Source organism: Scatophagus argus, chromosome 5 (genome assembly GCF_020382885.2).
Source record: "Scatophagus argus isolate fScaArg1 chromosome 5, fScaArg1.pri, whole genome shotgun sequence".
Classification (NCBI taxonomy): domain Eukaryota; kingdom Metazoa; phylum Chordata; class Actinopteri; family Scatophagidae; genus Scatophagus; species Scatophagus argus.
Genome location: NC_058497.1, coordinates 3,289,767 through 3,300,835, shown reverse-complemented (window position 1 = coordinate 3,300,835; position 11,069 = coordinate 3,289,767). Strand labels below are relative to the sequence as shown.

The following is an 11,069-nucleotide window of genomic DNA, read 5'->3' as shown; positions in this document are numbered from 1 at the left end:
GTTCCATCTTTCCTTGCCACTGTCTGCTTGCTCGGGGGTTCAGGCTCTGAGTCCCTGTAAAGCATCTAGAGACAATTTTGATTGTATAAGGTGCTATATAAATAAAAATTGAATTGAATTGAATTGAAATTCAGTACTCGCTCAATCCAATCAACAGAGCAAAGACGCAATCATCATGAGAAGGCAGTGGAGATGGATTGGACGTGTCATGCAAAGGTAACAGGATGACATCAAAAGAACTGCCCTCCACTGGGCACCTGACAGGGCATAAGAGAAGAAGGCCCAAGGAAATCTGGTGTCAATATTGGAGAGAGAACTGAAAGTCCTGAAGCAGACATGGGGTGCCATTCAGAATACTGCTCTAAACTGACAGGAGTGGAGATCCTTTTTGCTGCTCTACATACTGGAAGGCAAGAAAGTTTTTCAACACATTTACAATTAGTTTTGCTAATTTACATGTACATTTATTTTTTAGTCACATTTATTTAGGTGACATTTTATTCAGACAACATGTGCATTCTAAACTGTGTGGATACAACCAAAAAAATCAAGCATGCATGTACATCAGCTTTGTCAAAAAGCTGATCTTCTGAAACACTACATTTAAAAAGAATAACAGACAGAGATAGAGTTGGGGGTTATGATTGTGTTTTTAATATTCATGGGCCAAAGTGCAGATGAGTCTGTGATGGGATATGTGTAGAATCTGCTGTCCTGATACCAATAGGGCATTCATTACTTGGCCTTCTTTGCAGTGACAGAGTAGCAAGCCATTTGGCAGAAGCGAGCCGAGTGGATGAGCTGGGATGTATGGTTGGATCACGTCCTGGATGTAGGATGGGTCTGAGTCTTTAGCTACACAGTGGACAAGTTCCATGTACTTAAGTTGAATTCAAGCAGTCTGTTAACCTGTGCAGGTAAAGGAGGAGCAATGTAATGTAGGAGAACTGTAAACGTAGGAGAACCTGTTCTGCTGTATTCTGGGTGAGATTCAGAAGCTGGATGGCACAAGCAGGCACACTAGCCAGGGGTAAGTTGCATAAGACAACTAAAGCCTAGACCAGAACCTGCTCTTCCTTCTGAGTGAGGAACGGACATATCCTTCGGAAGTTGTGGAATATGGATCTTCAGGAGCATGCTGTGATAGCAATGCTCGCAGTGAAGGACAGCTGGTCACCCAGTGTCGTACGCCTGGTTCCTTGCAGACCAAGCCAGTGACACCAACTCTCAAAGTTAATAGAAGGATTACAGACAGGAATGCCTTCCACAGCAATTCAGTCTTTCGGCAGAAATCCACTGAGTGACTGAGTGAGGCAGAACTAGTTCAATGTCATAGCTCTAGTCAGCAAAGCCATGTCAGTGAAGCCACTTTGTGTAAAAATATGATAGGAGGGTACCCAAAACAGAACCCTGAGGGACCCCAGCAGGACAGGAGAAACAATGCAGTGCCTGATATTGCAAGTTCCTGGAGGGTAGAGAGGATGACCTGGTAGTTCACCGTGTCAAATGCAGTGGAAAGGTCAAGCAGGATGAAAACATAGGACAGGGAGACTGCTCTGACACTGTGGAGTTCATCTGTGATATCAAGAAGGGAAGTCTAAGTTGAGTGGCGTGCTAATGAATCCAGACTGTTGGATTCTACAAAAATGCAACATGATTAAACAGGCTAATTGAGGATATATCTGATGAGGCCACGTACTGGCAAACGTGAAGGAGCTTGTTTGCTGCTGTAAATGGAATTGAGCACTGAGACAAAATTTTATTTATTTATAATTCAAAACAGAAGAGGTTAAGTTAGGCGAAAAAGCTCAGAAGAACTGCAGAGCCAGGAGATAATTACGTTCAGATTTGAGATCTTTTCAACCTTATAAAAAATATACAAATATACAAATACAAATACAAATATAATTACGCACAATAAATCTGATCCTGCATGGATCTTTGAAACCTCCAAGGTATTTTTTTTGTCATGTCAGTGAGGGGGACCCTGAGTACTGACGAGACTTGTCATATGATTTTAGCCCTGAGTTGGTTTTTGGTGTTCACAGTGTTCCCACGTTTTCAGCAGAATTTCTCAGAAGAATAATTAAATGTGTTCAAGGGTAAGACACCGGTGAAAATGTTACTACCAGTATTTTTCAAAATGAAGTGACTTCCAAGATGTTGGAAAACATTCTTCATCTGGTTTGTGCCACTAAACAGACCAGTATTATATGACTGTTTTGCCCTTGTCATCATTTTGCTTTCCAGTGTGTAGTCTGTGTACTGTTCACCAGTAGCGCCTGTAATTTTAGCAACAAGGTAGGAAAAATAGGAAAACCCATTTAGAGAGCTTGGCTTCGCTAGATGGACACATGTTGCAAATATTAAAATAACCAAGGTCACTTTGTCTGTCTTAAAGCAGGACAAATGCAAATCCTATATATCTTATAGAGGAGAAGTTGTTTTCCATCACAGGAAACCAACTGTAAAATAGTTTACTTGAATGCAAGGATCAAAATCTCCCACACTAGTTCACAGTTCACCTGCATGCCAATCACAGGTATGAGTTTTATAGAGTAAAACATCTTCTAAGAGAAAAAAATTGTTGTTCTGATTGCTAACAGTCAAGAGCAGACAGGCCTATAGACACGCTTTGCCGAACAAATGTGTTTGATATAGCATTAAATATCCAAAACTACTAATAGGGGTTAAACAGACTCATCATTATCTTTGCAACTGTAATTTTTCTTTGAGGAAAGTTCCAAATTTCGAGATCTTTGCCAATTTAACAGCATAAAATAAGAATACCATATTGCTTTTTAACTATTAGGAGTCCAAGTTACTTTATGCTATTTAACACACTCGTTATTAAGAGGGAAGGTCATCTCAATTTATGTGAATTACTGATCTTAACTGTTCTCTGGTCCAAACAGTCTTTCGAGTAGACAGACTGTCAAATCATACTCTGTTCTCAAAGCAGGTCAGCAAACAATCCAACTAGACAGATATTTTTCTTATCTGTCTACTGTGAAAAAAGTTTTCAAGTGATAGCTTGAATTCCATTGTTATTACAATGCTTAAGTCAATAAAGCATGTTAAAAACTTAAGCCTTAACTTCGTAAGACTTAGGCTGATTCTGGCACCATGTGACAGAATTGAAAGTATTGCATTCTTATTCAGAACTTAGTCAGTCTCATCCCATCAGCCATGAGAACAGTACTCCATACATGCTTGCTATGGGGCTTTTATGTCCTCTTTCCCCCACAGAGTTATGACTCGTCTTAAGTGAATGTTATTAAGCCATAATTTAGCTGTTCTGCGTAAAAGCTCAGTGATGGTCTTGTTGGTTTCATGGTCATCGCACTAATATCTCAGAATGACTGTGGCAGTGATTTATTGATACTGAAAGGTCACCAGTGTTGTCCAAGTCTTAAGTCATCTGTGTGTGCTGCTCAGAAGTTGCCCTCAGGTCCTCCAGCTGATGTTATGACTCAACAAAAGAATGTGAGATGGCTTTACAATGGCCATTTGTGAATGAGCAAAACCCTAAAACTGATGGTTGGGGTCAGAATAGGACAGTGGTAAAAAGAAAACAACAATAAAGTTACACTGGCTTAGAGGGCTGGTATAGATTTTGACATCTGCTACAGTTTCAATTCTCTCAGCTTTTTTTGTTTTTATTTGCAAGTAATATATCCACACCTGATGAATTTTTGCAGTGTGTGTCCTTTTAAACAACACAATCTTCACTAACATCACTACTACTGGCACTATTACACATTTGTATTGACACCAGATGAGAACGGTGTGATGGGAATATAATAAAAATACTGCAGATGGACAACCCACAACCTTGCTAGATGCGCCAGAGGAAATGGGAAAACACAGAGTGATGCCTTAAACATCTGAAGGGGCTTGTGTATTCACCCCCAGAGACTATAAAACCTCTGTGCTGCTGCAACATACGACAAATCAGCTTGTCACTGATGGAAAGTTTGAGGCCAACAGGTGTGTTACTTAATGACCAGTATGGTTCACTGCTCCTGATCTCAAATCAGTGTATCTTCTTTTTTCCAAACAAAATGCTGTTGCTCCTTGAAGAAACATAAATAACATAGCATTTCTTCGAAAAAATCATGTTCAAAGAAACCCAATATCTCTTGATGATAACCTGTCTGAACAAAAAATTAGAAGAAAAATCAATTAACTGCCAAAAGCTGAGTCATTATTGTGTTATTGTGTCCTGCACAGTCATGAGAAATGGCACTGCTGAATGCTTGTGTAATTTTTCATATCAAGACTGCAAAAACAAGCCAAAAAGACGTGGAAAACTGGTTGGAGTATCACAAGTAAAACACTTTTGCCTTTGGATGTCAGATGACATGTCATATAGCGGAAAAGTTTCGCACTTCAGTATGAAGGTTATCTTGCTTTCTGCAGGATCATCACAGCAGCAACTGCCATTAACTTCCATTCCCCGACGATGAGATGAGATTTCACCTCATCATCTCTTATTTAGAGAGAAGCAGATGGGCCACATTCTGGGAGAACAAGATCCTCTCATGTTTTGCATAAATCACATCCACAGAGATTACAATCATGACTGGATAGAGATTTTGCTCTCTATTCACTAAGGATTATAATAGATAGAGGGATGAAAACAACTGCTTCCTCTGAAGTCATGGTCCCAACTGTTGATACATAAATGGATGGATGGATGGGAGAATGGATGGACTGGGCTTCCTCTGTAGACTGCCCTTCATTATCTAATCTGCAGATTTCCAGTTAGGGCTAAATGTGCACCTTCCATTCCCTTGAATGATGAGATCCCAGAGACCAGCTGAGGCCTGAAGGTTGGTTTGTGGAGTCAGGCAGAAATAAGAGTGCTTCTGGTAATGGGAGAGGGGCAGAAGAGGAAAGGAAACAGGGAGGCACGGAGAAACAATCTATTAAAATGCAAAAGAACAGACAGAGGGACTGGCAGAATTACAAAGTGCTAACAATCTTGAATTCAAATCATGCTGCAGCTTTGTTCTACCTCTGCTGATCATCAGAACCTGATGAAGATTTCCATCAGTCAGACAGCTCTGATTAATAGCTAATTATGCTCAGAATTAGGTTTGCAATAATTAAAGTATTAATGAGCTTTAAAATGCTTTGGCAACAAAAATAAGCATAAAGAAGGCATGACAGTATAAGATTATAGCTAATACCATTTGCAGTCAGTAAATTCTTATCAGAATGAATAAGCATTGTTCAAGTTCGTACTGTCAGCTCACAAACCAATACTGTCAAGTTTTCGAAGACTTAACATATACTTCTAATTGTCACTAAAAAGTGTCCATGCCATTGAGCTTGCAACATGCTCCTCATGGCCCTCAAACCGTACTGTACAAGTCTTTTCATGAACAGAATCACATTTACTTATCTCCCTCTTATTCATAGTCTGACAGCAGACATGTCAACATGCACTCCCTTTTGGACACTTGGGGGAAGCAGAAACAAGCCATTAACAAACAGCTCTAAAGCCAGACTGAAAATTCTCAAATAAGTTATTATTTTGAAGAAAGTCACATAGCTGACTGGCGACTGTTCTTTCAAGGAAAGAAATGGAAGGTTAGATATTGGTCTATAGTTGCTTAAAACCTCTGGATCAAGAGTGTGTTTTTTAAGGAGAGGTTTGACTACAGCTGCTTTAGAGGACTGGGGTACATAGCCTGTTATCAGGGACAGATTGATCATGTCTGATAGACAGGTGCTAAGTAAGGGTAAAGCTTCTTTGAGAAGGTTGTTAGGGATGGGGTCTAAGAGGCATGTTGTTGGCTTGGATGAATATATAAGAGAATATAGCTGATGAGGGTCAATAGGAGAAAAGCAGTCAAGATGATTATCTGTTTTTTCTGTTGTTTCTAAAGTTCTAGTGTTTAGATGTCGATCGGTACCAGCTGAGGTCAGTAGGTGTTGAAATTTGTCTCTAATGTTTAAAATCTTGTCGTTAAAAAAGGTTATGAAGTCATTGCTGCTGAGGGTCAGTGAGGTTATCAGAGCTTTTTTGTTTCAAAACTGCCACAGCCACAGCTAAAACAGCCCTGATAAGTGCAGTGAGAGTGAGGTGGGACAGTGAAGTTATTGAAAAATACTAAAAGCCTGATGGAGCAAAGATAAGTCAGATGATCACTACATTACTACAAACAGCTTCTTTCATTGTTATTTGATACTTTGTTAATCTAGAAATATTCAATATACAATTCAAATTACACAATTGAAGGTACAAGGAGGATTCTTTATTTTTGTTCGTTTCAGTTTATCCATGTATGAGTGGAACATCAGGCCTGCAGAAAGACAGACTGCTGCTGATTCTCCACTCAATCTGCCTCATTGGACTGTAATGTCAACATTAACCTACAGTATGTGAGGATCAGACTGTAGACTGAGAGGTCACACAGAGTTCAAGCCTTTGATCAACCACCAATACGAAGAGCAGTACAGTCAGCTGTCAGCTAAAATAGTCTGAGGGGCTTCAGGTAGTCCTGTAAATAAAGAGGCCCAGTAAAAACAGAGCCATATAAGACCAAGAGAGACCAGTTCTTCACTAAACTACTGATACATCATTCCTGCTTCACTGTAATATAAAGGTCAGATTAATTTAACAAAAAAATAGATTCCCAAAGGCTTAAAGTTTTACAATTAAATGTACAACTGTTTTGAATTGCAAAAAATATTATTAATATAAACCCATAGAGGAGCAACATATTCTCACAGACATGAACTCTGAAGTGTTGTCTAAACTTTTTTTTTAGATTGTACGATTTAAAAAAAGGATGACCCTTTTTTTCAATCAATACTATTACTATTTTTCATCAGTTAACAATGGTGGACCAGTTAGCAACGTAGCTCAGAGCTAGGCAAACATTTTTCTGCAAGGCATACTGGGTAGGCAGACTCAGCAATGATAGTCAGCTACATCTGCCCTGGCCAGATACAGCTGTGAAAAAACAACATACCATCAATTCCTGAAAGGAGCACTCTGTATGTGGTTACTCCTGGTAATATTTGTTTGGGATGAATATTAAAATGAGCTTCAGTTATTAATTTTAGATGTCAGAAAGCTGTCCATCCCTCAGGGCTACAGTCCCATTAGGTCAGACTGCTTCAGGGCCTTGAGGCTGACTGACTGTCAGTTAACCTCCCACTCACTTTTACTCTGAGCCTTCTTCTACAATTAAGGTGAAACACCTGACAGACCAGTTACCCTGTCTTCTATCAAAGCCTCAGTATGCCTATTCTGACTAACAACCATTTAGGAGGCCAAAGTTCCACCGATGTAGCAGCCTGTGTTTTAGATTTAGGCTTCAATTCAATTCAATTCCATTCAATTCAATTCAATTCAATTCAGTTTTATTTAAAGTGCCAATTCATAACAGAGTTATCTCAAGACACTTTACAGGTGTGTAAACAACACACTCAAAAAAAAAAAAAAAAAAAAAAGAGAAGAGAATCAGAGAGAAACAGGTCCCAGGGCAAAACCCCACACTGAGGAAGCATTTGGCGACAGTGGCGAGGAAAAACCTTTTAACAGGCAGAAACCTTGACTCAGTGTAGACGGCCTTCTGCTGCAAACGGCTGGGAGGGAGAGGTGAGGGAGGAGGAACAGGGAGATGGAGAGAGAAAGGAGAGGGGGAGACAGAGATAAAAAAGAGAGGGAGAGAGGAGAGACAGGGAGGATAGAGAGAACAGTGCAGATCAGGAGCAGCAGGATCCAGGCAGGGCCATGGAGAAGGTTCTGGATCCAGCAAGCGGTACCAGGCCTCAGGAAACCACGGTAGGAAATTCTGGACCCAGCAACATGCTCCAGAAGTGCTGAGAAAACTTCACTTTATTGATCCCCTTTGGGATGCCTCCCTCTGGGAAATTGAATAAAGGCAGAACGTCACAAACAGGATTTGAACCTGTGCAGGGAAACCCCATTGGATTTCAAGTCCAACACCTTAACCTCTCAGCCACCATGATTATATTACTCAAAGACGGGACACATGGAATATGAATGAACATGAAAACATGACTTAATTTGATGGGACACGTCATCCCTATGGTGTCTAAATGAATGGCAATTTCCTTGATATTAGGTGAATTTTTGAAACTAATTTGAAATCTGCCTTTCCACGTAACCCTGCTCACTGCCTGGGACACAGTGTCATGGTGTAAAGGTCCCTGAGGCATTTAGATTTTAGGCTATAAGACTGAATCAACTATGTCAGCCCTGTTACAACTGTCAGTTTCAATACTGCTTCTAAGTGACCAGTTGTCAGAAAATACTTGCAAGTTAATAACATCCCATCAGCTTCAGCTGTAATAATTAGTAAATATTAGTATGCTAACACTCTAGATGGTGAAGATAAGATACAATTCATTTATTGTCCCACAAAAGGGAAATTCACATTGTGAATTACCATTACCATTGAACATGGTAAACATATTAGCTTTTCAACAACATATTAGCCTTCTCACTGTATTAGCAAGTACAGCTGTGCCTTAGTTCAGCTTCACAGAGCTGCTAGCGTGACCTTGACATCTTTTAGTTTTTAGTTTTAAGTGAAATTTATACCTTAAGAGAGACGAAGACCTACATTCTACAATAGGTTCTTTACAAATTTTGTTGCACAACTGTCAAAAAGAAATTGTATTTAATATTTTTTTTTTTAATGTACGTGTGTGTGTGTGTGTGTGTGTGTTTTTTTTGTTTTTTTTTTAACCTATCAACCATTTTTCTGGAAGATTTTGGATTTGTGGGAGAAACCGGAGCACCCAAAGAAAACCCTGTTGTCTATCAGGACATTAAACAGAACCGCTTTTGCTGCAGACATTTTGTCTTGTCACGCTATGACGAGCCAAAATATCTATTGTGGAAAGGGTCCAAAGAATGTCACTGTTCGGTTTTATTTTGGGGTTGGTTGTTGGTGATGGTGTTTTTGGCAGTCCTAATTTTTCCACTTTCCACTTTCCTCAAGCCGAGAAAGTGACGTGTTCTTTTCCAGAAGGAAGGCGTCTTTGGTTTGGGAGTCTCCTCAGAGATCTCAACCTCCTCCTGGTGTTCGAGGTCTGGCGCATCAGAGGTCTGTTGATTGTTCGGCAGCTCCTCAGGGACTTCAACTTCTCTCGGTGGGTCCACAGCAGGTGCAGGGTGGGGCTCATCCTCACAATTCTCCTCATGCCTGGCCATATTTCTTGGAGGCAGGTCGTCTTTTTTCTCGGCTTCGATCTCAGTGGAAAGGTTATGGTTGTGTGAGATCAGGTCATTGAGCTGAGCTTTCAGCTCCTTCAGCTCTCTCTCATAAGGTCTCTCTGTCTGCAGCATGTCGTTGGTCTCCTCCACCATCTTTTGACAGAAGACAGCCTTCAGCTTGTTTATTGTATTCCAACTTTCTGAAAGGCTTTCTGAGTGTGCCTCAATTTTAAGCTGGCTCTGAAGGGTGTCAGCTTGGTGTCTGGCAGCGAGGACATCAGTTTCATACTTTTTGCTGATCACTTCGTATGAATCTCTGATCTTCTCCAGTTCTTCTTGGAGAAGCTTGTTTTTCTCCTTCTCACCCTGAAGCTCAGCTGAGGACGTCTCCTGGATGTGGATGCGCTGCCTGCAGCTCCTCGTATTCTTTTAGCGGGACGGTCTTCTGTTGGTTCTTCTTCTCTAGCTCACGCTGAAGGGTACCAGCCTGCTGTCTGACATTGGCGACCTCAGTTCCATACCTTAGGTGGTCCTCATGGTGTGAAAGTTTGATGCCGTCCAGTTCTTGCTGGAGAAGTGTTTTGTTTTCCCTCTCCGCCTGGAGCTCAGCAGTGAGCGTCTCCTTGCTGTGTCTGTGTGTCTCTTGCAGCTCCTCATAGTACTTTAGAACGATCATCCTTTGCTGGGATTCCTTCTCAAGTTCACACTGAAGGGTGTCAGCCTGCTGTCTGGCCCTGTTGATTTCAGCTTGAAGCTTGTTGTTGATTTCATGGTATTCAGCATCAATTGTGTCCAGTTTTGCTTGGAGAGGCTGATTTTTCTCCTTCTCTGCCTGGAGCTCAGCTGTGAACTTCTCTTGGCTGGTTATGTGAGCCACTTGCAGTTCCTCATAATGTTTGTGGAGGACTTTCTTTTTCTTCTCTCTGGTGGTATCTCTCACCTGAGCGGCAATATTTGCAGTGCTGAGAGTGTGAGGATCACAGTATGCTCTCAGTCTCTCCAGGTCTCTCTTTGTCTCTTTTCCCTTGTTGATGAACATTTCTTTCACAGTTTTCTGTCTTTTCAACTCTTCTTTTGTCTCGTCGAGTTGCTTGCTAAGTTCTTTTAGCTCTTCAATTTCTGGTTTTGATGAGACCTGTCTGTGAAGCTCGGTCCAGGTGTCCTGTGGAACTCTCTTGTTCTCCTCACTTGTTGCATTTTCTTTGGTTGTTGTTCACAATTTGCTTCCAGTGAACAGATGTCTTCTGTGTCAGTGTTTGCTCAGAAAGATTTTCTTTTGTAATGCAGCACGTTTTCACAGTGGTCTCCTGTTGAAGGGTTTGAAATGATGTAACTGTCTGAACAGCTGCTAAGTACTGAATTATTGTATGTCTACATTCTTTATTTTAAAATCACAATCTGTAATTTAAATGCAAACAATTTTTTTTTTGTAGAGCAAGGAAGCCGGTAACAGACTGCTCTCCTTGCGTCACGGATCTCTTTCTGTAGCGGCCTACTCCATTGACTTCCATATTCTCGCAGCCGAGAGTGGGTGGGATGAAAAGGCCAGGTTTTCTGCGTGGGCTTAGTGAAGAACTTAAGGATGAGCTAGCTGCTCGGGAGGAGCTAGGAACTAGTTTCCTTAGCCATCCGTCTACATACCGGTTTCAGTGGAAGATGCAGGGAGAGAGTAGCCACACTGAGGGCCCCTCCACTTCTGTCCAAGTCCCCTCAGCACCCAGGTCCCATGGAAATTCGTCCACCTTTGGAGTCACCTTCTTCCTGTGCATCCCCCCCAGCTGCCTCATCTTCCTCCAGCAAAGAGGAGCCCATGCAGTTGGGAAGGATGAGACCTGCTGAACGTCAACACCGCTGCCTCCAGAGA

At 41.2% G+C, this 11,069-nt stretch overlaps 1 protein-coding gene and 1 non-coding gene across 2 annotated transcripts; both read right to left on the bottom strand.

The window, feature by feature from the left end:
* Nucleotides 1-7,910: 7,910 nt before the first annotated feature.
* On the bottom strand, nt 7,911-7,992 carry trnas-uga. Its single transcript has one exon. It is a non-coding gene; the product is annotated as a tRNA-Ser (tRNA).
* A 1,571-nt stretch (nt 7,993-9,563) lies between these two features.
* Nucleotides 9,564-10,310, bottom strand: LOC124058836. Its single transcript, XM_046388403.1, has one exon. It carries the CDS (start codon nt 10,242-10,244, stop codon nt 9,579-9,581), a length of 666 nt encoding a protein of 221 aa, XP_046244359.1. The 5' UTR covers nt 10,245-10,310; the 3' UTR covers nt 9,564-9,578.
* Nucleotides 10,311-11,069: the final 759 nt, after the last annotated feature.

Coding starts and splice junctions, on each gene's coding strand:
- LOC124058836 (XM_046388403.1), bottom strand. CDS start 10,244: ATGTTCATCAACAAGGGAAAAGAGACAAAGAGAGACCTGGAGAGACTG.